The 21,673-nt window shown below is 49.1% G+C and overlaps 10 protein-coding genes across 10 annotated transcripts; 2 read left to right on the top strand and 8 right to left on the bottom strand.

Annotated features, from left to right (window-relative positions):
• Positions 1 to 15: 15 nt before the first annotated feature.
• On the bottom strand, positions 16 to 5,518 carry EDB93DRAFT_1276744 (uncharacterized protein). The gene is made up of 6 exons (XM_041454410.1): positions 5,215 to 5,518; positions 5,012 to 5,165; positions 3,541 to 4,948; positions 2,858 to 3,490; positions 1,240 to 2,796; positions 16 to 1,172 (listed from the first exon to the last, which is right to left on the bottom strand). Exons 1-6 carry the CDS (start codon positions 5,408 to 5,410, stop codon positions 447 to 449), a joined length of 4,674 nt encoding a protein of 1,557 aa, XP_041308526.1. The 5' UTR covers positions 5,411 to 5,518; the 3' UTR covers positions 16 to 446.
• Positions 5,213 to 6,390, top strand: EDB93DRAFT_315396 (anti-silence-domain-containing protein). Its single transcript, XM_041456055.1, has 4 exons — positions 5,213 to 5,581; positions 5,636 to 5,723; positions 5,775 to 6,120; positions 6,169 to 6,390. Exons 1-4 carry the CDS (start codon positions 5,561 to 5,563, stop codon positions 6,278 to 6,280), a joined length of 567 nt encoding a protein of 188 aa, XP_041308525.1. The 5' UTR covers positions 5,213 to 5,560; the 3' UTR covers positions 6,281 to 6,390.
• EDB93DRAFT_1240105 (cysteine proteinase) lies at positions 6,332 to 8,475 on the bottom strand (the record flags this gene model as incomplete). The annotated part of the gene is made up of 12 exons (XM_041451714.1): positions 6,332 to 6,573; positions 6,628 to 6,973; positions 7,023 to 7,178; positions 7,228 to 7,342; positions 7,394 to 7,523; positions 7,575 to 7,753; positions 7,803 to 7,880; positions 7,936 to 7,961; positions 8,017 to 8,045; positions 8,098 to 8,173; positions 8,228 to 8,263; positions 8,317 to 8,475. 12 exons carry the CDS (start codon positions 8,473 to 8,475, stop codon positions 6,332 to 6,334), a joined length of 1,572 nt encoding a protein of 523 aa, XP_041308524.1.
• Positions 8,476 to 8,534: 59 nt separating this feature from the next.
• Positions 8,535 to 9,853, top strand: EDB93DRAFT_1140554 (endoplasmic reticulum protein). Its single transcript, XM_041449279.1, has 7 exons — positions 8,535 to 8,712; positions 8,849 to 8,970; positions 9,031 to 9,165; positions 9,228 to 9,253; positions 9,300 to 9,352; positions 9,407 to 9,497; positions 9,555 to 9,853. The coding sequence occupies exons 2-7, from the start codon at positions 8,849 to 8,851 to the stop codon at positions 9,656 to 9,658; spliced, it is 531 nt and encodes a 176-aa protein (XP_041308523.1). The 5' UTR covers positions 8,535 to 8,712; the 3' UTR covers positions 9,659 to 9,853.
• Positions 9,854 to 10,299: 446 nt separating this feature from the next.
• EDB93DRAFT_315389 (uncharacterized protein) lies at positions 10,300 to 11,078 on the bottom strand. The gene is made up of 2 exons (XM_041456054.1): positions 10,978 to 11,078; positions 10,300 to 10,927 (listed from the first exon to the last, which is right to left on the bottom strand). The coding sequence occupies exon 2, from the start codon at positions 10,887 to 10,889 to the stop codon at positions 10,422 to 10,424; it is 468 nt and encodes a 155-aa protein (XP_041308522.1). The 5' UTR covers positions 10,890 to 10,927; positions 10,978 to 11,078; the 3' UTR covers positions 10,300 to 10,421.
• On the bottom strand, positions 11,016 to 12,032 carry EDB93DRAFT_1140549 (ubiquitin-conjugating enzyme E2 2). Its single transcript, XM_041449278.1, has 3 exons — positions 11,812 to 12,032; positions 11,636 to 11,762; positions 11,016 to 11,585 (listed from the first exon to the last, which is right to left on the bottom strand). The coding sequence occupies exons 1-3, from the start codon at positions 11,812 to 11,814 to the stop codon at positions 11,197 to 11,199; spliced, it is 519 nt and encodes a 172-aa protein (XP_041308521.1). The 5' UTR covers positions 11,815 to 12,032; the 3' UTR covers positions 11,016 to 11,196.
• EDB93DRAFT_1140546 (uncharacterized protein) lies at positions 11,971 to 14,941 on the bottom strand. Its single transcript, XM_041449277.1, has 7 exons — positions 14,673 to 14,941; positions 14,201 to 14,618; positions 13,560 to 14,145; positions 13,269 to 13,507; positions 12,676 to 13,213; positions 12,375 to 12,611; positions 11,971 to 12,316 (listed from the first exon to the last, which is right to left on the bottom strand). The coding sequence occupies exons 1-6, from the start codon at positions 14,851 to 14,853 to the stop codon at positions 12,405 to 12,407; spliced, it is 2,169 nt and encodes a 722-aa protein (XP_041308520.1). The 5' UTR covers positions 14,854 to 14,941; the 3' UTR covers positions 11,971 to 12,316; positions 12,375 to 12,404.
• EDB93DRAFT_1225073 (GMC oxidoreductase-domain-containing protein) lies at positions 14,942 to 17,959 on the bottom strand. Its single transcript, XM_041451203.1, has 16 exons — positions 17,688 to 17,959; positions 17,376 to 17,627; positions 17,230 to 17,321; positions 16,991 to 17,170; positions 16,922 to 16,932; positions 16,753 to 16,872; positions 16,471 to 16,697; positions 16,334 to 16,423; positions 16,229 to 16,277; positions 16,044 to 16,181; positions 15,930 to 15,993; positions 15,788 to 15,876; positions 15,515 to 15,738; positions 15,447 to 15,466; positions 15,275 to 15,397; positions 14,942 to 15,225 (listed from the first exon to the last, which is right to left on the bottom strand). Exons 1-16 carry the CDS (start codon positions 17,722 to 17,724, stop codon positions 15,103 to 15,105), a joined length of 1,839 nt encoding a protein of 612 aa, XP_041308519.1. The 5' UTR covers positions 17,725 to 17,959; the 3' UTR covers positions 14,942 to 15,102.
• Positions 17,960 to 18,186: 227 nt separating this feature from the next.
• Positions 18,187 to 20,379, bottom strand: EDB93DRAFT_1140532 (uncharacterized protein). Its single transcript, XM_041449276.1, has 7 exons — positions 20,329 to 20,379; positions 20,237 to 20,279; positions 19,906 to 20,181; positions 19,798 to 19,858; positions 18,864 to 19,748; positions 18,770 to 18,806; positions 18,187 to 18,718 (listed from the first exon to the last, which is right to left on the bottom strand). The coding sequence occupies exons 1-7, from the start codon at positions 20,365 to 20,367 to the stop codon at positions 18,569 to 18,571; spliced, it is 1,491 nt and encodes a 496-aa protein (XP_041308518.1). The 5' UTR covers positions 20,368 to 20,379; the 3' UTR covers positions 18,187 to 18,568.
• Positions 20,380 to 20,461: 82 nt separating this feature from the next.
• On the bottom strand, positions 20,462 to 21,650 carry EDB93DRAFT_1140526 (uncharacterized protein). Its single transcript, XM_041449275.1, has 5 exons — positions 21,532 to 21,650; positions 21,398 to 21,460; positions 21,121 to 21,177; positions 21,030 to 21,069; positions 20,462 to 20,978 (listed from the first exon to the last, which is right to left on the bottom strand). Exons 1-5 carry the CDS (start codon positions 21,603 to 21,605, stop codon positions 20,622 to 20,624), a joined length of 591 nt encoding a protein of 196 aa, XP_041308517.1. The 5' UTR covers positions 21,606 to 21,650; the 3' UTR covers positions 20,462 to 20,621.
• Positions 21,651 to 21,673: the final 23 nt, after the last annotated feature.

The following is a 21,673-nucleotide window of genomic DNA, read 5'->3' as shown; positions in this document are numbered from 1 at the left end:
CTGAACAGGCAGAGTGGTATGGAGTACTTCATGGTCGAAATTTTCAGGTCCAGTCTTCCCGAGTACCTAGAATCTTTCGTCTCGCATTTTCATTTATAGCTGAGGACAGTAAACAGCGTGACGGACATGTACTTCAGAGGAACCAATTATATATACGCATCGGGTTGCAGGCATACATACACGTTCGGAAGCGCGATGAACGAGTGGATATATACTGGAAACAGAATGACTGATCAATCGCTTGCCGTCAAAAGTAGTGGCAGCTCCTCGGGGGACCTTAATCTCAACTACGTATTGCATACATTACTCTTGTCAATACAACAAAGATTGAAAACAGGCTCTATATATCCATATTGCGCATGAAATCAAATAAAAAAAATGTCGAAGAACAAAAGTACCAGTGATCACCTCCCAGCATAGCGGAATAACATCCAGCATGACACACTCTACAAAGGCATGAACCCTGTCGGACGCACCGTCACCCCTGTCTCCGACTCTGCATACATACTATACGCCATCTGCATCGTCTCCCCATCAAGCCCCCTTATCCTAAGACACTTCCCATACAACTTCTTATCTATCGGATATTGAACCCTGCTTGCAAGATGCTGCCCGCCAACCAAATCCTTGATCACGCCAGCAATAAGCCGCTGCTTATGAACGTTGATCAATGGCTCTAGCTGCATCGAAGGCGGGAGAGGCGTCAGCGAATCGAATACCTCTGGGTGGGCTGGAGACTCGAAATTGACGGTCTGTGAGTCGATGCCGACGGGGTCGTGAGGCGAGGTTGGGTCGATTAGATCTGGGAGTCTGCTGTAGCGGTATAGTTGAGAGAGGTAGACCCCGATAAATGGGACGCAGGCTGATGGCGTCTTGGCATCATTAGAACCTTTTGATTTCCCCGAGGGTAGGTCTGTGCTGCTGCTGCTCAAGACCGTAGACGTCCGCTTCGTCACACTCAGAGTCTTCGGGTCTGCCATAGTAGCGATAGCATCGCGCATAGCCTTGAAATCATTGTCCGGTAACACAAATTTCTTCAGCTTTTGGAACACCCCGTTCTCCCACAGCCTCACTCGTCCCCAATGCCGATGCATAGCTTTCGCGACCCACTCGTTTTGCAAACCGGCGATGATAGCTGCCAACGTATTGAAATTACTTTGGACGTATGCTTTCTGAAATAGGTCGCGCAGAGTCAGAATTATTCTCCTCAAAATTAGACATTATCGAAAAGCAACTCACCAAAGCGACACGAATAAACTTGCCCACCAACATCGCCCTATCGCTCGGATGCGTCATCACGATCTCGGCAACCACAAAATTCGCAAGCAGATTAAACCGCCCTCGAACAGCAGCCAATGCAGTCGTCTTTTGGCTCCACCGTGATTCAGCCTTCCAACGCGCCCGGTCCTTGAGATACTGTGCCCAATCCAGCACGTTCACTTCCTGACACGACATCCAATCGTCCATGATCAATTCTTCAGGCTTGACCCCCAAGAAAAGCTCTCGGTCGATCATCGAAAAATGTTGTACGATCGTGTCAGTGCACACATTCAGGATCCAGCTTCGGTGTTGCTTTCGACCAGGAGAAATGAATTTGGATGGAGAGGTTATTATAAAGGGGGATGGTGTAGGCGAGCCATGGGACGTAGACGGTCTTGAAGGTACCCGGCTCTGCAATATCTCAAGTGGAACAGCATCTTCAGGCGCAGGTTTCAAGTCGCTCATCCTCACGGGCGGCGAAGTCGGTCCCGACCCTTCAAACACGGCTTCCACCGTCCCTGACGTCAATTCCGAACCCACCAAGCCGAAGTAGTCATCCGTAGTCGTCGTCGTCGTCGTAGCCCCCGAAATCGTCACCTGCGACCCAGTGCCTACAAGAATCTGTTCATCCACCCTCGATGCTCCAGTCTCGTGCTGATCAATCTCATAATCATCCTCGTCATCCTCTTCCTCACTATCCAACGCAAAAAACCTCGGCTGTTCATCCCCAAAATCACCCACAGCCATCCGCTCCTGAATCGTACGTACCCACCCATCCACCTTCTTCGCTTTCTCTTTCCGCTTCTGAGGATTGATCTGCCCTTCAAGACGTCTCAGAGCCTCCTCGACGCCCCCATTATCCTCCTCGTCGCTCAAGGAATCCACGAGGGCGTTCACCTGCCACTGCTGGATACCATTCCCTAATGCAGCTCCGACAGACGCAGACGACACAGCAGATCCACCCGAGGCTACCGAGTCCCGAGAACGGAATCCCAACGAGGAAACGCTGTCCACAGACCGACGTATGAACTCGAAATCCCGCCGGAGAGGCAGTCGACGCGGGGGCTTACGCAGACCTGGTGGTACAGGTGGATTCTCACCATGCGCCTCAGAAGAGGTATCTGAGAGATCTAGGTCGTCAATGGAAACGACGTCGAAACGCCATGGTGGCTGGGCCTGCACTTGGGCGACGAGGGGATTGATCCGTGATCGTGAGGATAAGATTGAGCCGAAGGAGTCTGTTGAGTGTGTGCGCGTGGACGTGCGGGAGACCGACGATATGGATAGGCGCCTCTCCTGTATAGACTGGGGTCTCTCCTGTGTGGACTGACGTTTCTCCTGCATTGATTGGTGTTTCTCCTGCGTGGACTGGCGTTTTTCCTGTATCGAAACGGGCTTGTCGCTCAGAGAAACCACTGCCACACTATCCCGCTCCTCCTCTTCCTCCACCTCCTTGACAACCCGTAATTGCGTCTGCAGTGAGGGTAGGTCCAACTTCGCCTCAAGCCCTTTGACCGCACTCTCCACCGCACTCTGCTTTCCCAAACACAGGACACACACACCCATCCAGCACCTTCTCCCCTCTAGACCCACCCACACCCATTGGTTCAATCATCTTCAGATACTGCTCAACACCGCCCCTAACCATCAACAAATCCCCCGTTGCATTCAACTCCAAATCAAATGCCGAAACGTTTGCAGGAACTGCAAGGCCCGTATCCACAGTCTGTCTCAAGTTCAACACTCTTTTCCATCTTCCCAAACGCCCGATTGTCTTCACGAATGCACGAGAGATCGCACTCTGGGGAAATACAATGGGAGGAAGGGAGCTGTTCGTAGGAGTGGTATCGCTTGCATTAGAGGACGCTGAGATAGAAGCTCGACTCTGCTGGAGTATGTTCATCTGCAAAGGTTGTTGCAAAATCGCAGGAGCCCTGGGCGGAGAAGACACGCTGCCAGAATTGAACGAAAACGCAGTGCTGTTGTCGCCATGGAAGATAGATTGGGGATGTGTAGGTGGTTCGTCGGGAGCAAAATCGAGATCTACATCAGAGTCGTCTTGCTGTTTGGAGGATATGGCTTCTGCAAATTTTTCGCCTAGGACATGCGTGGGTCGGGGTCTGGTGGGAATGTTTAGGCTTTGACGTGCAGAAACGGAGCCAGAGCGGTGTCTGCGGGTATGGGCTTCCTTGCAGTCTTTGACAACTTTAATGAGTTTCCTTACGATGTTCTGTGTATCATACGTGAGCTCAAAAAACCCATAAAAGGTGAAAGACTCACAAGACCATCCTGATGTTTCTTCAAAATGGGATCCTTCACAAGGGTATTTAACCAACTCGCTAACAAAAGCCTCAACTCTCGGTTCGATAAAAAATCCATGACGAAGAACGTCAATAGCCAGTATCTGATAGCTACGAATGTCCGCACGCGCACGATTTTCCGTACCATATCGTCTTTGCCGCTCAGCGCCCAGTGAAAACGACAGATGAGGAGGTGGCAGAGGTCGACGGCTGATATGTATGTTCGGTAGGTGAGGAAGAAGTTGAGTAGTTCATCATAGTCAAGATCGCTTGTTAGCTGGGCAATCCATCTTTCGATCGTCGCTGCGATGAGCACCTTGGTGGTCAAGCTTTCTCCATCGACACGTACTACAGGCACATCTATAGGTCCACGGCCCCTGCGAGAATTAGAAGAAGAAGACATTCCACCGCGACTGCTCTGCGACACCGAAACATCATCACCATCCAAATCAGAAGAGACATGTATTTCCCCCCAGAGGACAAAACGGGGGTCATTACGCGGCGCGGCGCTATCCTCTGCGCGAAGAGACATTTTGATAGTCGTCTCCCCTGCGGAATCTGAAAACAGTCTATCCAGCTGTGGAAGACCGCGGTAAGTCTGGAGAACATCGAACACCTCTGTTGAATATCGGGAATGCATGCTCGTTTCTGGAAGTGGCATGAGTTCTGGGTCGGGTGGGACGATGCCTGGGGGTGGGGAGGGAGAATAATCTTGGATGAGGTCGGGTGATACACGGAGGGGAAGGATGGAATCCGGGGTATCTGCTCGTTGTGTGGTATCTCCTGCGCGCGCAGTCAAACCAGACTCGAACGACTGCATCTCCCGCAGTGCGCGCGGCATGGGTAAAAACCCATGGGAAGAAGGTCTAGTAGGCGATTCAAAAGTGGCGCTGAGTCCAAATGGATGTGGTATGAGACCTGGTAAAGTGTGGTTTTCAAACCCAGAGCTCGAAAATGGAGAGGGGGGCACAGAGCCGTTTGGCCATTGCATGACCTCTGCAAAAATGTCTGCAGTAGGCTGTTTTGGCAAATCGGGGAAAAGTGCAGTTGACTGTGGACGTGGCATATCTGCACCAGTGACGCTGTGTGAATGAGTCCTACCAGTGGGGTTGGGTCGTGTAGATGAGCCCGTAGCAGACGAGCTAGCAGCCATGCCGAACATGTCTGGAATGGAGCGGGTCCTTCGTACTAACTTACGCGGGTGCGAGCTAATGGAACTAGACTGAGATTCATGGGCAGTGGACTTTACTTTATTCTGGATGAGGAAACTCATGCGGGAACGGGTTTTGGAGGCACGAGTACGAGAGGCATCAGTGGACATGGACACCTTGTGAGTCATTTTCTCTGCCTCCTCTGCTGCAGCGGCGGGAGCGATCGCATCGCGACGACTTTAAATAAGTAAGTAACGAAATTAGCTGTGCATGGTGGCGATGATGCAGGCCGAACCGCACCTGACACGATACATCTGCTTTCCGTGCTGATTGACGAAGGCGGTGATGGCATATGGAGAACGAACATCTTTACCTACACCGAGAAATTGGTCGTAGCGCCTCTTTAGTTCTCTGGCAGCTGAGCCGCATGAAGTCTCAACGAAGCTGCCATCAGCTGATGAAAGATTAGAGGCACGCAGACCAACAACAAAGAAAGAACATACGAGCTATTGAAATATCTGCTGAAGCTACTTCCTGCGGGAGCGAGTTCCATTCGGTATCTGATGTGCGGGAGAATGAGAACGAAGACTGTGAATTGTTTAAAGAAGGTGCGGGAATCGGGAGCAAGAGATTTGCTGGTGAGAGTTCGTCTGTGGGTATCTCTGAGTCCGTCGTCGCGCTACTCGTCGCCGATATCATATTTAGTCCCGCCCTCCCTGTCGTGGTCGTCGTGGTCGGTGTCGTAGTCGTAATTGTCTGTTAGTAAGACATGAGTGGCTTCGAAGAAACAAAAGCAGAGTGACACCGCATGCAAACCACGTGCTTTACCCCGCATCATTCTCTTCCACGATGTCGATAGTTACAATCCGCGTGCGTCTAATTCACTATCAAAAAAATCACTGAAAATCATCAACGACTCCGTAGAATGTCGAGTTCTTCAACAACCCAGCAAGATTCTTGGATCCTTATCACTTTCGCGTCACTTTCGAGTGTATAGCGCCACTTAAAGACGGTCCGCGCAATGCTTAATTCGTAGCTTTCACCTGCTAACTTTCAAATGTAGATCTAGAATGGAAGCTCATCTATGTATCTTCACCAGGGAATGAAGAACTAGACCAAGAACTAGACGACTGCCTCGTAGGTCCAGTCCCAGTCGGCGTAAACTCTTTCGAGTTCGAGGGTCTCGCTCCTGATCCTGCAAAAATACCAACAGAGGACGTCCTGGGCGTCGCTGCCCTTATCCTTACAGGATCCTATCGTGATCAAGAGTTTGTACGCGTTGGGTATTATCAGAACACGGAGTACGATAACGAGGACATGAAAGCCACTCCTCCGGAGAAAATTCAGTTTGATAGACTCGTACGCGATATAAGCACAAAACTACGCGTCACCCGCTTTCAAATCAAGTGGTTCGTCTTATTTTTCATGTTTGTGATCTGAATCTCATCCACTCAAAGGGACGTCGTGCCACAATCACAAGGTCACGCCGCTGCAGGCGCTGCTGCATCAGCTGCCGTTCCCTCTGCAAACGACCTAGATGGTGATGATGTGGATCGTACTAGTACTTAGATTCAATGTATTCTTCCTGCATTATACCTACGCGCCTTCATTTATCGAACACTATGCTAACGGCTTGCTCCTGTATAAAAGCACATACGCAGATGCGTCCTCCCCTCCTCCATCAATCGTCCCCAGCTTCTCTTTGGGAAACACTGATACCTTGTCATCATCAAATTTGTACCAATCTTCATCATCTTCATCGAACGCAGGTCCGTCACCTGACTTTGCATGGAATACGCTCTTCTTCACGAAACCGATATAATGCCCCGCATCAGCATCTGCTCCCTTGTGCGTAACGATGGCTGTCCAAAATTTCTGAATTCAGTCCGTCCCAAAGACAAGAAAATGTTACCCACCAACAAGATCATACAACCCAGTCACGCTGCACCCATAATCATTCTTCAGGTCGGCATCAACCAATCCCTCCAGCTCCTCCAGCTCCCGCGCACGATAAACTCTCTCCTCCTCTAGGTCCCCGGGCGACTCACTCGCAGGTGCCATCTCAACATCTGCACTCTCCTCTGCGGGCCTAGATGATGACGACGCCTCCTGCACCACCTTCGTCCGTTTACGCACCTTCCGCCGTTCGGCACGCTCTTTCTCAATTGACTTTAGGCGGCTGGACACGGGCATGAGCTTCGATTTCAGCTCATCAGTCACTATTTCTAGCGCATCAAACTCTGACGCAAACTTTACTTTGCGCTGGGGGATCGTGAGATGTGAGGCAGAGCTAGAATAATTTGATGCTCACCATGATCTTGGCCTTCTTTCCGATATCACGTCTCCATGCAAAACGAACCATGTGCACCGTCAGGTAACTCGGCAGACGTGAGAGACGCGATGTCTGGCTGTAAACAGCTTGACGTCCAAGCGAAGGAGAATTCTTATCCAATTGAGAGTTCAATGCCTGTGTACGCGTGAGCAAATACCAAACCAAGCACAAAAAATACGCATACATCCTTGATACCAGTATGCATATAATTCGTGGTCGCCGAGATATTGCACTCGATTTTCAGCATCTTCTCTATCGTGACGGTGCTAGGTTCTTCAGGCGCTTCGTCACATTTCAATCTGTCCAAATCAGTCAGCTGACGCTGTGCAAAAAAGGAAAAATTCAATCACTCTCTGCGTATCTCTGCCATCATAAACTGATCGACAAATCTCCTTCCCCCCGCTAGTGTGTTACCCGTAGCATCAATCCCAGGAACCTCTTTCAAGCCGTTCGCAAGCTGTGTCCAACACTCCTCAGCGTCTATACCTTAAATCAACAACCCGACGAAAAAGAAGGCAGAAAAACGCTCGCCTTGCTGCGCGTACCCCCCTAAGATTCCATTCTTGCCTGATCTATCGAGCTCCCCAAACTGAGGTACAGCCTGACGCAACACGGTCAAAAATGTAGTGGGGATGTATCCCTCTGTCGTACGGGACATGTTGCTGTACAAGTCTCTCAGCGCACGAGGAAGGACGTCCAAATGTGGTGACCTATCATATGTGGGATCAGGATTCACGCATGTAAGAAATAGAAGCCTACGTTGAGAGAGCTGTTTGGAGCTCTGGTATTGCACGCATCGCTTGGACGGTGGCGCTCATGTAACAGGTATTTCCGAGGCTGTGAGCATATACTTATCACTTCACGGCACGCTGTGAATCTCTGTAGTACCCACTTTTTCAATCCAACTGGTAAAGAGAGCTGCAAAAACCTGAGTAACCCACATGAGTGACAAGCACAAATAAATCAAACATACGGCTTCTGCGATTTCCGACTCGTCCATATCTACGCAGGAACGGTCACCACAACCCTTACACATGCACACAGAGATACTCACCCTCGAGAAAAACGATGGGTTTTTCAGGTGGCTTCGGGAGCTCGCCCGCAGCGCCAATAACCATGAACGTTTGTCCCTAACCAGATATTTAATACACACATTCCACAAAACAAAACAAAAGCGCACTCACCGCTTTAGGAGCCACCTTCTTCCAATCCGTATCATCCTACACAAATGATTTATCCATCAAAATATCCACACAACACGAAAAGCTCGCACTTTAAGCACGCCGCCCTTGATCATAACTTTCATACGCTCCGGTGGTACGCCCGTGACCTGATAAATCGCATCTTTGAAGGCAGCAGGTGGAAGTGATGTCTCTAGATTAACATCAAGAGTTTTTCCTGCGTGTTTGACGTGTACTTGTAGTGGGGCCATTGATTTAGATGTGGTGCAGGTCTGCGTAATCGCAAGTGATTAGAGTGACGCGTTCAAGGGGTAGATGGGAATCGATTATGTAATGGTGGGGACGTGTCTGTGACGTCACGCTACACGCGCAGTGCATTCCGACCCACTTTTAAAGGCTTCAACGTAGACTTTAGCCTTTAACTTCAAAGCTTCCACGACGACATCGACATCGACAGCAACAACGACGCTAAGCACGATGACAATTTAGTATGTATTAAGCAAATCAAGTTCGACAAGCTCTAATGATCTCACAGTTACTCGCTCACATTTTTACTCCTAGCAGCAGAAGTATGTCGCGCAGTATCCTGACTTTAATTCATGATTTATAATGCTCCCAAACTAGATGATAACGTTCTGCCTGCTCGTATCCCCACTCCCTTTCACAATTCGCAAAAAAATCTTTCGGTTTCTCTCCGAAAGCCCCATCGTCGCTAAAGTCGCGTATGGACTCAAGATTTCCTTCATGTTTGTACTCTAATCACCAACATCTCACTCACTTACTAATATTATGACACTCACCCTCAGCTTCGTAGGCATCCTCTTCCTAGATGCTCTCCAACGTATGTTCCGCGTAACAGCCGAAACCGAAATGGCAAAAACAGGCGGTCAGAGTATGCACGACGTACGAACTGAGACCAATTTCGCCGCTCGCAAGTTCTAGTGCGCACCCTATCCTCTGTCATAGCGTATGATTTAGTCTGACGGTTGTGTTTTGTCGTCAGCGCTCAACGAAACACTTATCTAACTGGTTTTTGCCTCTTCCTTTCTTTGGTCCTCACACGCACGTTCTCCAGTCATCTTGGACCTCATTCACACGCAGGAGGAATATGCAAAATTGAAGAAAGTCGTAAGTACCCTCTATTTAGAGTTGGCTCTTGTTTATATATTACTGGTTTTGTAGGTTGGTGCTGGCGCCAAGGGTGACCAGTCTAAACAAATTGAAGAACTCAAGAAGAAGTTAGCTGCGAGTGAAGCAAAAGACCGTGACTTTGGTGCGTTTATCGCTTGTTATCGATGTCTTGTTTCTAAACTGAAGGTGCGTTCCTCAGAAACCCTCAAAAAGCAGGCCGCACAACAGGCTGCTGAAATTGATCGCCTTGTGAGTAGGCACAATGAGGCGACTGGGGCTGTTTCGGACAAGAAATTTGACTAGAGGTTCTTTGTGTAATTGTCATGTGCAACGTTTTCATGTTCTTGTTGATGATTATCAGTCCCCCATCTTTGCTGTAGCCTTACCATTGAATGTACGGTAAGTAGCAAATTCAGTGACATGTATATAATGGGTACAGTACTATGCCTCCTACCGACCACAATTTTATTGGACGGACCCTGGTCCATGTTTAGCCTCTGCGAAGCGTACGAATTTTAATTCAGCAACAATGATCTACCGATAGATCAAAGTGAACGACACCGCCAGCCGCATTTTGCACCTGCCCGGTGGACGGTGGATCATCACATGAGTCTTCACTGGATGGGACATTTCGAGTCTGGGACTTGAAGAGTCACGGTGGCACGCAGGTTGAGGACCGAGAGGACAAAACTGAAGGAGTGTCTGCCATGGCATTGTCGCCGGGCGGCAATACAGTAGCAGCCGGGAATTGTGATGGCGCAATGAAATTGTGGAACGTTGACATGGGCAAGGTCATCAAAATATTGACGAGACATACAAAGAAAGTGGCGTCTGTATGCTGGAGTCTAGATGGAGGGCGAGTGATGAGCGGATCCTGGGAGGCGCATCAATTTCTTTGAACAACACCGTGACAGCGCAACTCTGGAACCTCGAAACAATTCAACGCATCGGAATATTACTCCACCATTGACACAAGGTGAAATTTGCAATTTTTTCTACAGGTGGAAAGTTTCTTGTCAGTAACTGCCATGACGGCTACATATAAATATGGGATGTTTCGCTATTGTCAAAGAAGCTGGCCTTCCTTCAAATGCTGTACGCTGAGTTGGATCGCGAGGTTGTTTAATGACATGGACCGATCTGTGTGACCGACCGGGCACAAAGCCAGCACCTCCGAGTCCGTCTGAAGTGCGATAGCTTGATCCAAATCTTTGTCATCCCCTCGATGCTCGAAGCAAGTCTGTAGCATTACAGCTAGATTACCTAGCAATTGCCCTCGGCAAGCATGCCCGGCGTTGTAGTATCCGAGGGCATCATAATGAAGGGATATCACTTCATCTAAGACACTAGGTTCATCTCTCTCCAAACACCGCTGTGCTTGATGAGCGAGTTGATTTGGCGATGACGGATGCATGGATGGGGCGGGCTGCTCCTGCCCAATTCTCGCTGCGATCCAGTAATTCTCCGACCGAGATCTCGAACGTGCGGAGGAGTTTTCCTTGACAGAGCATGGGACCCAATTCAAATGAGGCATATATGCTGACCCGGACTTTGGAACATGGCTCGTGCGGCCTAGAGTCTTTTTCAATACCTGTATAGCAGACGGGTTAAAGATGACTTACAGAGGAATGCGCTCCTGCCATTGGAGGACAACCTGGTCTACGTTTACAGATATATTGCTTGTCTGGTATTCAACGCCGTCGGCCTCGATCACTGCATGGAAGCCAGCGGGGATCCGTCAGTTGAATTGTTATGAACATTTTGCATATTGGCAACCGTGGACATATTACGTGGAATGATAGTAACTTTCAGAAACAGTACGAACCAAAGGAAAGAACACGTCAGGCAGCAGACTCTACACTACCTTCCCCGTCGCCATCGACCATCATCTTCTGCTTCTCTTCTGGATCTAGCCAGCTATCCTCCACTGTGGCTTTCACCCTTCTCACGTACTCCTTCATGTTGTCCCGGTACAACTGCGCAGCCTCTGCATTCGCTGGGCTGTTCGGATTAGGATCGTGCAGGAGACTTTGGATGGAAGTAAGGATGGCGGCGACATCATATGTGGGAGACCAGCGGTTTTGTAAGATGTCGAGACATAGCTCGCCGTTGTTGTATACATTTGGATGAAACATTCTGGAAAGGAATTTTACTGTAGGCGGCTTGTTGGGGTAAGATTCGTCAAACGTGAGCAGAAGTTTGAATGTGCCGTCCTCAAAGGGCGTATCAGCTGCAAGTAGTGTCAGAAACGGATAATATATGCAGAGACGGAAAACTGGCAAGGCCCAAATATTACAGCGTTCCAGATCATAATGTTATCCGGACATGGGCTCCCAGAAATGCCGCTTGGTGGGTCACTAGAGAGACGTTTGAAGTCACGGATAAGCCGTCTCCTGCAGGTCGTGGACTATTGAAATCATGAGTGGCAAAGACGACAAGGATTGATGCTCGCATACCATCTTATCAGTTTAGCTGAATGGTATTTGATTAAAACAAGAGGTAAGAATGGGGAGAGAACTAGAAGTACAGTTTGTAAGGTCACACCCGGTCCGCTGCCAACCTCAAGCGAATGCTGACAAAGCAAAGGGCCTACACAACAAGTCATCAGTAAACTGGTGAGACTCAGATATTCCCAGCCGAAATGCTCTTTCCTGGACATGACGTTATAAAACAATATAAAGCAATATAAAGTGATGTAAAGTAATATATACCTCCGGGCCTGACCTGATTACATTGCTTTACATCGTAATATACAGGAAAGACGCATTGCCCTTGGAAAAAAATGCAATAGATATGTCTACATTGACAGTTGGCTGCTCGCGAGGGAAGAGATTTAGTCGTTGCATCGGATGATGATGTGCAGCGGATATAAGTTGAAAGTGCATATGGTACAAGGCAGCGGAATTAATCTTCTTGCACAACGCGCTCCCTTGGCACCACATCAAACTGCATTGAAGTTTCCTACAAATGAGAGTGCAACGTCAAGAGATGCAAGTGAAAATTGAGACTGTCTGTATACCGAGTGCTATCTGTTCGTCGTGACCTCCAATCAATCATCGAGATCTATCAATTCATCAGATTCATGTCCATCTCCAGTACTGACATTGTCATCTCCTTCCTCGCCACAATCATCATTGCCCAATTCATTTTCCAGCATGAAGGCAGGAATGGTCACCCCAGAACGAATTCTGGGGCCTGGTCGCGGACCAAGATGAATTTCCTTCCGAGACTCACGGACAGCTGCGAGAGCTGCAATCTATGAAACAAGCACCAAGACTTTGTGTCAGAGAGAGCAAAGTAAACATTTATAACCAACGCACTTTATCTTGAACCGAAGATTGCACCGCCCGCTTCTGCCCTGTTTTCGCCGCAGGATCAAATCCAAGGTTTTTGATGATATCTGCAGAATACGCCAGCTTCGTCTGGGGTGCGTTCGATGTCTCCGCATGATCAGATTCTGAAATACAATCTGAATCTCTTGCCCCTTGCTTCCACTGCGAGGACTTCTTATCCTTGGCACTATCGGAGGTTCGCTTCGCCCTCATCGTGCCTATCTCCCTGGCCTTGGCAACAGCACGCATGCCTTCCTTATCCCTCTCGAGTAAACCCTTCAGCTCGCGATCGGCATCCTGCATCAGCTTTCGCTTCGCGCGCGCCTGGCCTTCGCGCCCCATGTTCTCGGCGACAAACATCGACGAGACATCTCGATTCGACCCGCCCACGACGTGCCCCGAGACAACATACGTGGTGTTGTCTGTACGCGAGCCGGACGCTTCAGAAGGCTTCATTCCCCACTGGCGTTGTGGATCATAATCCGCTTTGCGCTTCTTTGATGTCGAAGTTGTCATCCCAGAGGTCCTGAAGAACGGTTTGTGACTCGGAGCGAAAGTACAGAATCCTTCGTATTACATACCCTGCAGAAAACTCAGCTCGCCCGGCTCTTTGTCGTTGCACAGCGTTCGTCAAGTGCCAGTCGCATACGTCGCTCACACGCTTGTCCGTCCAGCTTCCGCATGCTTTTCCGTCGCGTTTGAGCACCTTGCACATACCCAAGTCTTGTGCGCGTCCGATGACAGCAATGGATTCAGCAGACTCGGGTGTGACGGCGAGTATATTGTCGGTTGGATGAGGTTTTTCATTTTTGTTGTTCCGCTGACCGAGTTATTCAGTATTATAGGAAATAATACTACTCGTGCAAGCTCACCTGGAAGGGCTTGAGGACCTTGGGATTGAGAAGAGCGATGACGTCCCCTTCTTTAAGCTTTGACATTGCTTCGAATGCGCCTTTACTACCACCCTTGTAAAGCTTCTTGACTTTACCATCGTCGCTCGTGACACGATCAAAGTTATCAGCTTCGAATAGCAAGAGAGTCAGAAATGCGTCTCCTCGGATGGACGCTGCGCTCGATGACGACGATCGTGAACGCGCCCCAAAGTCGATTAATTTCATGTTGACAAATTTTTTGCCGTGAGTTTTTGAAGGCTTCTCTTTCTGCGGGCCCTGGGTACGAGAATCGTTGCCAACTTTACGGTCGCTGATGTTACTAGAGCCTCCTTCATCATCGGTTGCACGTCCATCATCGCCAGGGGCAATGTCTACTGGAGCGCGCGTAGTCCTTACTGGGCCTCGCTCTGCAACAACGGCGATTGTTATCCAGTCACCTTCGACAGGTACCTCGTAGGCTGACTGGTTGGGTGATAGTCGTATACAGGAGTAAAGTGTAGACGGCGAGAGGTAATATCGACCTCGGAGATAGTCCTGTAGATCATCGTGTGACAATGAACGAGACCTGCATACAATACTTAAGACCGATGATCTAATAGATTTGCGATGACGAGACGTACGAAAGTCGGATGCCAGAATTTGGCTCGAGTCGCTGAAAATAGGCGTCATCAAGTGGCGGCTTGTGATCCATGGGACCGACATTGAGCTGCTCGACGATGGCCAGTCGGTCATCTCTGTTCGGCACGATGACCCTAGGTGCAATGATTTTGGAACTCGAGGGCACAGATTCTGGCCGAGCCAGTGAGTGGTGAGACCTTCGTGCCGAATTTGCTTGTTCTTGCTTTGGTGTGCCGCCCGATAACCTGGAAAGCTTGCTGAGGAGATTCGAGGGAGCAGGTTTTTGATTATGCTCTGTAGAACCTCTATCCGACGACCGAGAATTCACGCTCCGGACTCCAGATGCTGAGAGGGACCCTGTGATGGCATTCGTCCCGCCAAGTAATGAGCGTTGTGCATGATCGACCCTCCTCCTCTTCTCTGACTCATCAGCGTTCTTTTGATGAAACGTTCAGAATACACGCGCTTACTCACTAGGAGACGGAGTAGCGGGTGCGAGCAAAGTTTGAGATGATTGTTTCCTCTTGGGAGATCCTATTGCGTCGTTGGCGAAGTCGGGAAAAGGTGTAAGCTGAGCTTGGAGGCGTTTAATCTCTGCTCGAATTTCTAGTTGTTTGTGGATTTCCTGTTCTTTTCTGTTCGTAGATGATTCCATTGCCTGTTGTCACCTTGATTGTATTGACGCGCGGTAGTTGGTTCAGCCAAGCAACATGTTGTATAACTTATATTTGCAAGTTTGTGGTACGTGTTATTAGGACAATTGTGGCTGTGGCGTTCCACAACAACGCGATCGAAAGAGCCAAATAATTACATAAGTAATCACAGATCGTACTAGTAGTGGCGCTGAGAATTCGAGTCCCCGACTTCAACGTTTCTTCGGAGTTCAAGAAATGACTCCTACTAATCACAGACGTGATCGATAACTTTTCCACGACAATTCACTGCATGGTCTGCATTCAATACCCAACTCATCAGCAATGATTATCGCAGCTTTCTCCCCAATGAGAAGCGCTGTCGAATATGTGTTCTAGAGAGACAGTTAGATTGCATGTCGACAATCCCCGACCAGTACCTACCGTGCCAACATTTTTCGGCGCAATAGACATGTCTGCAACCTTGAGGTTTGTCACGCCATACACGTTTAGCCGAGCGTCAACGACCCCTTGATCTGCCCTCGGCTTCATGGCGCAAGTTCCGAGCTACACATGCAAGGTTCAGTGCCAGCATGCGAGTTTCAGCTGTACATACCGAATGCCACGTAGTTTGCACTGGGTATCAATTCAGTATTTTAAGATAACGATAGAGATGCGACATACTGCGGTCACGATGGTATCGATCGATTGCCTCGTTATCTTCTGCTGTGTAGATTAAGTCAGACGCATTCATGTCCACTGGCCCGGTCGTTTCTCTGCAGACTGCAGCGCTTCCTTTTGGGAAACGAGGATGGCCGGCAGGGACTTCACCCCTGTATGAAGGCATGCGTCGAAAAATCTCGCGCATCTTTTTGTACCCAAAGTTAAGAGGTACAATATCGGATGGACTGGAAGGATTATCGTAATCACATCAGTGAGTTGAAGTTGTCGACTCACTCATCCAGGTAACCTGTATTGAAGTCGATTCCTTCCTGGCCGTTCTCGTCTAATTTGATGTGAACGCTGCCAGCAGACACGGGGTACAGCTATTAGAAAATTCAGCACAAAAATCACGGTGTAGTAAATTTGGGGGTAGTACTGTAAAACAGCAGGCAATCATGTAATTGCGAGCAGGAAGGTCACGCAAGCGTGACCCAGCGGTTCTGGTTATTGTGAGCATTCGTGGGTCATCAAAATAAAATAATGTGCATACCCTGCACAAAGGGCAAATATTGCAACGGCCTTGTCTGGGCGGTCCTGGAAGAATTCTTTCCATCGTGATTGAAAGATTGAACCCATGGCTTTCAGCTCGTCGTCGTCAGGACGCCATTTAATTTTTGCATCGCTGCCACTGAAATGCCAATCAACATGTCACCAGTATTGAAGGTGTATACCGACTTTTGGGCAATAAGTGACTTGCCGTCGATTTTCCATTGCGCCAGGTTTTCTATAATATTTCCCGAGGGATCAAAGGGACTCATAGTATGGCGAGAACATGCTTACCTTGGACGACACTCTCCTTCCCAAGCCAGAGGGGGTCCATAGTAATAGCTTCGTCAGCAGCAAAGTATGGAACAAAGACGCCGTTGTGATCTCTTAACTTTAAGTTAACAATATGAGATGGATAGTTCAACACGTACCTCGATAATTTTCTCCGACACCAGGCAAGTCCACTAGCTGCTCGATATTGCACCGCTTAAGAATCTCTTCTGCACCGATCCCAGACCTCTCGAGGATGGCCGGCGAACCGAATGCCCCAGCAGAGACAACAACAAGCTTCGATGCTCTCACGATGATTGATGACTGACCCGCATCTGGGCAAGACACTGGATCGCTCGTGAACTCAACACCTACGGCACGCTTATCTCTTTCATTCAAAAAATATATCAGGTTACAATTCAACTTCAATGTGTGACACTCACTGGAAGATCACGCGCTTCACGCGTTTACCGACCCATATTTGCAAATTTGCATTGTGAGCTTGGTTGTAGACATAGTGGTGGGCCGCATCAGAACGCCTTCCAGTTGTCCCATTAATGTACCTTCTCATCTATGAGCCCAATTCACAATAAATGATGAACACAAGCTCACTTTGCCCATGGCTGAAATTCATTTCGTGAGCTGACTCCGCACGCAAAGAAATAAATTCATGTGGCGCACACTGTATGTGTTACATGTTTCTAAATCATCCGTGTCTTCAACATATTGCCTCTTGTGATACGTCGTGCCAACACGGATGAACTCTTCGCTGGCGCCTATTTTACATCCGCCAGAAGACACTTTGATAGGTCCACTGTACCCGTGGGTCGGGCTATTGGGCTGCACCTCATATGTTTCCAGCTAAGCAATGAATGATTCAGCATGAGAAATAGTATGATAAAGATGATCCAATTGAGCACCTTCTTCATGAGGGGGATCAAATTTTCAGAATCCCACCCTTCGGCTTCCCAGTCGTCAAAATCTGAGGCAGGTGCACGAGTGTAAAACATAGCTGACCGAGTTAACGTATTAGAGCTATGTCATCGAGTGCAAGAACGCTACGAACCATTTACACTTGAGCCTCCACCGATGCAATGGGCGCACGGAACGATCGGAGCACGGCCGTTGAGACGTGGACTTGGATTTCCAACGTTGAATGTCATGGTGGTACTCGTACGCACTTGATGGATTGGATACTGGTAAGGCTGCACATGCGCAGCTTGATTGAGCGTGTGTTGGCCCCCTTCGAGAATCAAGATACTAAGCGAGGGATCCCATGCAGCCAGACGGCCTGCGACGACACAGGCTGTGGTACCGCCTGACTCGTGATACAGGGTTATGTCAAGATAATCACCACAATGCAAAATGTATCACTCACCCCCAGCGAAAATAATGTCGAATTCTGAAATGATCATTGGTCGAGGGATTGAAGAGTACTTCAAAGCTCAAGCGGAAAACTGTTAATTGTCAATGTGTCTAGGGTTATATCCCGCACTAATGCGAACCAACAAGAGTGCTGGCGACTCGGAGCCATAAACATAGCATGTCATTACGCTTTCCCGCGTTCATAGCTACTCCGAGTGACCGAGTCAGCTGCCATGCCGTAACCACACAAGTTCTACTAACTTCTGGCTAGCTTGACATAAGTGTCGCGATCCACCAGCGGTGTCCAGTGCGTCGCAACAGATATTCAAGTTATTATGAGAATCCTCGCTTCTTCTGTGGCGTAGCGCCGTCGTCGTTTCTAATACTTATAAATATTATATCGGTTGTCCTTAGCATGATTACATAATTCATTGCACGGATGCTTCCGACTTGGGCCGGCGGCCGACTTTCACCCACCTCCGTTGTGTTCTATATACAGCCCTTCCAGAGTAATTGATTCTGCCGTGCAATGTGACTCCAAGTAGTCTGTCGGGGCTCGTGCGGCTTCTTTCAAGTTGGGAGCAAGAAATCTCACCCAGGCTTCGTAAAGATTCTGAACGTAATCTCATGATGCGGGCCCCGTGGTAATCATAGGTCCACGTCCGCTGTGCGTCGAATTTAATCAAATTATATGTAGGAAAGACAGGTAGCGGAAAATAGAAGGAAATGTTGTCTTTATAGTGATTGCTAGCGGAGTGGGTTCCTGGCTAGACACTATCCAGTGCCAACTTACCACAGCAGGACTTAATTTTCATCGTAAATATTAATGGCAATCGCTATTGAGAAGAACGTGCGAAAAGTGTTCATAAGATCAAAGGAGTCATAGCTAGCCGTCTAAGGATGATAGTATCCGGCGTATGTCAGAGGATCGATGAGATCCAGTTCCCTCACGTCAACACCTTCAAATGACTTGTTCTTGACTCGCCGGCTCTGCAGCTCCCGTTTGGCAAGCCAAAGATGCAAGAGATGCAAGCAGTCCTTTGCCTGGAACAGCGTCAGCATAAGGTCGTCGTTTTTATGATATCGGTGACATACAACAGTGAAAAGGCCCAACCCTAATGAATTTCTCCACCTAAATCGTCTCCTTAGTAAGAATCCATGCCTTGGATCAAAATGAACAAGCACCTACCAAACAGGATCACATTCTGCCCAAATGGGTGTTCCCCGCCACGCAACGCTAAGACCCATCAATCCAGCAACGCTAAGCCGCTTGACAGGGCTCAACTGGCGCCACATTTCCTCGTCGACCCAAGTCCCTATCAGGGACGGCCGCACATCAGGCGGAAGAGGTGGGCGCACAGCAAGGAAGCGACGTAAAAGCGGTGAATACTTGGATAATCGATACAATAGCGAGCCCATGAAACTGGAGATGCGCGGGATAATCAAAGCCCCTCCGATCAGCCGCCCAAGGGAGGTCCCCGATACGCGAATGGTATTCTCGGCGGCAGCAGCAACGTCTCCTGCGACAGCCTCGCCGTCGGCATTCGGATTATTGTTGGCACCATTGTTGGCAACACCTACACCTCTATCTTGCTGGCCTTGATCATTAGGATGGAGCTGGGCGTTCCGTTCTTCACCATTAGCATTGATGCGAATGCGAAGGAATGGGTCATCATCCTCCAAAGCAAGCATCATGGGCTGTGCGGTATTGATGGCATCCGGTTGCGAGCCTAGCACCCATCTCGAGAACTGAGAGAATAGGCGGTTATATGTGATACGCAGAGACGGATAGATGATCAAGCCGAGCAGTACTGGTGGAGGGGGCCAGCTTGGAAGTAAGGGAAACATTTCCCGTTGTATTGGCTCCTGAAGACCCCAACGATTGAGGACTATGCGCTTGTCGGTCCGCGGGGGGGTGGACGTTGGCCATGCGAGGAGAAGGGGGACAAGTGGCGTAACAGTAGAGTTAAAGGGAAGACGGGAGATAATGAGAGCAAGAGGAATGAGTGGAAGATTGAGGTAGCAATGCCACGGCCAATTAGTAGGGTCCTCCGTTAACAGGAGATCATACATCCTGGAGACATGAGTTTTGCGAGTGGCTGCTAAATGACAGTGGCACGTACTCAGCACCCAGAAACTCCTTCAGGGCATAAGCACCATATGCCGTGCTCAGGATATACATTCCTACAAACTTTTATAAAGCTGAACCTTGGAAGCAAATGACCACGGACCAGTCCCAAGAGAAACCACCACCACGGTCACGCTTGCGATGGTTACAATCTTTCCCATCGTCGAAAGGCCCCTGTTTGCTGCGTCCAATATTCGTAGGAGGAGTGGATTGTCGCTTTCAAGTTCATACACTGCACTGCACTGCGGGCACTTGAGAGCATTCGGAGCTCGTGAGCGGTTCTGCTGCGAGGTCTGTATCCATTGTAGCAGACACGACTCGTGTGCAACAAGTGTGCATTTACATGGATGCGTCCATGCTCGGGGAGGATGCTCGGGTGCTGAGAATGGACAGGTCAGATAAGCGCTAGCGTGAATAAAGCGCTTTTGATATACCATCATACCGCTCCTCCTCCCTGCAAATGTAGCAGAGCTTAATCTAGACAATTGTGAGCACCAGGGCTGCGCATATTTCAATGTATGCGTACTCTGAGGTCGCTGATGGTGGGCACTTGCCGTTGTGCCATGATGGTTCAATAAGGAATATAACTTGGCAGCGTCATGTGTGGCATAAACGCTTTTGGACGCGGATTAAATCTTCTCATATCCAACTTTGCGAAAGAAATCGAGGCAACTATCAGCATTGACATCTAACAATCTAACAAAACGCGGCTACAACATTCACAGAAACGCTACGAGTAGAAGAACAGTCTCGAGGATCATTTTGAACGAAGAAACAGAGAACAGTTTACTCATTTCACTGTGTAACCCGACAAAATTTTTACTGCGCATACTGATTCGGGGTGCGCGACTGCAAATCACGATCATCATCCTTCTTGTGGTCTTCCATCGGAGGAGTACGCGCGTGGTCATGCCTCCTTCTGTCAGGGGATGGGCTCCTCCTCCTATCAGGGCTCCTGCTCCGCCTCCTCCTGTCCCTCTCCCTGTCGACATCGCGGTCACGTTCGCGTTCGCGGTCTCTGTCACGGTCGTCATGACGGTCGCGGTCGTCCCTGCTATCTCTTTCGGAGCGACGACGAGGGGGGCTTCGAGAACGCTCACGGTCACGACCTGAACGATGAGGAGGAGAAGAACGCCTCTCGTACCGCCAAACAGAAGATGGGGGATTCTTTGCCCACTACAAATATAATTGAGAACATTAAATTGCTCCCATGAGGTGCTGACTTACCTGAATACTCAAACGAGATCCCTCAAAGTACCTTCCATGCCTACGCCTGACGCGTCAGGCAGGTTACAAGTGAACATGAGAGAGAACATACATATCGTAATAGGCATCTTCAGCATGTCGCTGGCTTCGAAACTCGACGAAAGCGTAACTGCGAGACGGTGCGAGACATGTTGAGCGATAGGTGATTCTCGGAACCCGAAACATCGAATGATATCGCAGCGCAGAGCGGCGAATACGAAGACGAAGGAGACTCGCGAGTGACTAATCGAATCGACGAGACAAGGCAGCAGCGCATCGCAAGGCAATCGTCCCTCGAGTCGCGTTGACTGGACAGAGGTGAAGAAAACAAAAACGATAATTACACTTACGGGTTCGAGCTTGCATGAGGATTACGCGGGGCTGGAACGTCACAGCGGACTAGGGGACCGAATCTAAAAATACGAGGAAAAAAAATTGAACATTTTTTTGACGTATATAAATCAAGAGTCATCGATGTGCTCACCGTTCGAATTCGAATGCAAGGTCGCGTGCCCTAGTAGAAGGATGAAATCCACTAACGAAAAGGATGCGCGGCATTTTTGAGTGTTGAGCGAACAGATGGTCGTGGTTTGGATCTAAGAGGAGTAGGGTTCGTGCGGAGTGTG

The sequence above is a fragment of the Suillus bovinus genome (genome assembly GCF_016758785.1).
Source record: "Suillus bovinus strain UH-Sbo-P2 chromosome Unknown EDB93scaffold_21, whole genome shotgun sequence".
Classification (NCBI taxonomy): Eukaryota; Fungi; Basidiomycota; class Agaricomycetes; order Boletales; family Suillaceae; genus Suillus; species Suillus bovinus.
The sequence above is the reverse complement of the archived record's forward strand: the minus strand, read 5'-3'. Positions and strand labels throughout refer to the sequence as shown.

What these genes read in the sequence shown, in the direction of transcription:
- EDB93DRAFT_1276744 (XM_041454410.1), bottom strand. Translation starts at nt 5,410, where the DNA reads ATGATATCGGCGACGAGTAGCGCGACGACGGACTCAGAGATACCCACA. An exon ending in AAGCAGATGTATCGTGTCAG is followed by an intron (nt 4,949 to 5,011) that starts GTGCGGTTCGGC and finishes ACTTATTTAAAG; the next exon opens with TCGTCGCGATGCGATCGCTC. An exon ending in AGTTTATTCGTGTCGCTTTG is followed by an intron (nt 1,173 to 1,239) that starts GTGAGTTGCTTT and finishes GACCTATTTCAG; the next exon opens with AAAGCATACGTCCAAAGTAA.
- EDB93DRAFT_315396 (XM_041456055.1), top strand. Translation starts at nt 5,561, where the DNA reads ATGTCGATAGTTACAATCCGC. An exon ending in TATAGCGCCACTTAAAGACG is followed by an intron (nt 5,724 to 5,774) that starts GTCCGCGCAATG and finishes TTTCAAATGTAG; the next exon opens with ATCTAGAATGGAAGCTCATC. An exon ending in ACCCGCTTTCAAATCAAGTG is followed by an intron (nt 6,121 to 6,168) that starts GTTCGTCTTATT and finishes ATCCACTCAAAG; the next exon opens with GGACGTCGTGCCACAATCAC.
- EDB93DRAFT_1140554 (XM_041449279.1), top strand. Translation starts at nt 8,849, where the DNA reads ATGATAACGTTCTGCCTGCTCGTATCCCCACTCCCTTTCACAATTCGC. An exon ending in GGACTCAAGATTTCCTTCAT is followed by an intron (nt 8,971 to 9,030) that starts GTTTGTACTCTA and finishes ACTCACCCTCAG; the next exon opens with CTTCGTAGGCATCCTCTTCC. An exon ending in ATGCAAAATTGAAGAAAGTC is followed by an intron (nt 9,353 to 9,406) that starts GTAAGTACCCTC and finishes CTGGTTTTGTAG; the next exon opens with GTTGGTGCTGGCGCCAAGGG.
- EDB93DRAFT_315389 (XM_041456054.1), bottom strand. Translation starts at nt 10,889, where the DNA reads ATGCCTCATTTGAATTGGGTCCCATGCTCTGTCAAGGAAAACTCCTCC.
- EDB93DRAFT_1140549 (XM_041449278.1), bottom strand. An exon ending in CGCTGTAATATTTGGGCCTT is followed by an intron (nt 11,586 to 11,635) that starts GCCAGTTTTCCG and finishes CACTACTTGCAG; the next exon opens with CTGATACGCCCTTTGAGGAC.
- EDB93DRAFT_1140546 (XM_041449277.1), bottom strand. Translation starts at nt 14,853, where the DNA reads ATGGAATCATCTACGAACAGAAAAGAACAGGAAATCCACAAACAACTA. An exon ending in AATTCTGGCATCCGACTTTC is followed by an intron (nt 14,146 to 14,200) that starts GTACGTCTCGTC and finishes TATTGTATGCAG; the next exon opens with GTCTCGTTCATTGTCACACG. An exon ending in AATCTTCGGTTCAAGATAAA is followed by an intron (nt 12,612 to 12,675) that starts GTGCGTTGGTTA and finishes CTTGTTTCATAG; the next exon opens with ATTGCAGCTCTCGCAGCTGT.
- EDB93DRAFT_1225073 (XM_041451203.1), bottom strand. Translation starts at nt 17,724, where the DNA reads ATGATCATTTCAGAATTCGACATTATTTTCGCTGGGG. An exon ending in GAAGGAGAGTGTCGTCCAAG is followed by an intron (nt 16,278 to 16,333) that starts GTAAGCATGTTC and finishes GAAATATTATAG; the next exon opens with AAAACCTGGCGCAATGGAAA. An exon ending in AATACAGGTTACCTGGATGA is followed by an intron (nt 15,739 to 15,787) that starts GTGAGTCGACAA and finishes TAATCCTTCCAG; the next exon opens with TCCATCCGATATTGTACCTC.
- EDB93DRAFT_1140532 (XM_041449276.1), bottom strand. Translation starts at nt 20,367, where the DNA reads ATGGCACAACGGCAAGTGCCCACCATCAGCGACCTCAGA. An exon ending in GGTGGTTTCTCTTGGGACTG is followed by an intron (nt 19,859 to 19,905) that starts GTCCGTGGTCAT and finishes AAAAGTTTGTAG; the next exon opens with GAATGTATATCCTGAGCACG. An exon ending in GCAGAATGTGATCCTGTTTG is followed by an intron (nt 18,807 to 18,863) that starts GTAGGTGCTTGT and finishes GAGACGATTTAG; the next exon opens with GTGGAGAAATTCATTAGGGT.
- EDB93DRAFT_1140526 (XM_041449275.1), bottom strand. Translation starts at nt 21,605, where the DNA reads ATGCCGCGCATCCTTTTCGTTAGTGGATTTCATCCTTCTACTAGGGCA. An exon ending in CTTGCATTCGAATTCGAACG is followed by an intron (nt 21,461 to 21,531) that starts GTGAGCACATCG and finishes TCGTATTTTTAG; the next exon opens with ATTCGGTCCCCTAGTCCGCT. An exon ending in GATCTCGTTTGAGTATTCAG is followed by an intron (nt 20,979 to 21,029) that starts GTAAGTCAGCAC and finishes TTATATTTGTAG; the next exon opens with TGGGCAAAGAATCCCCCATC.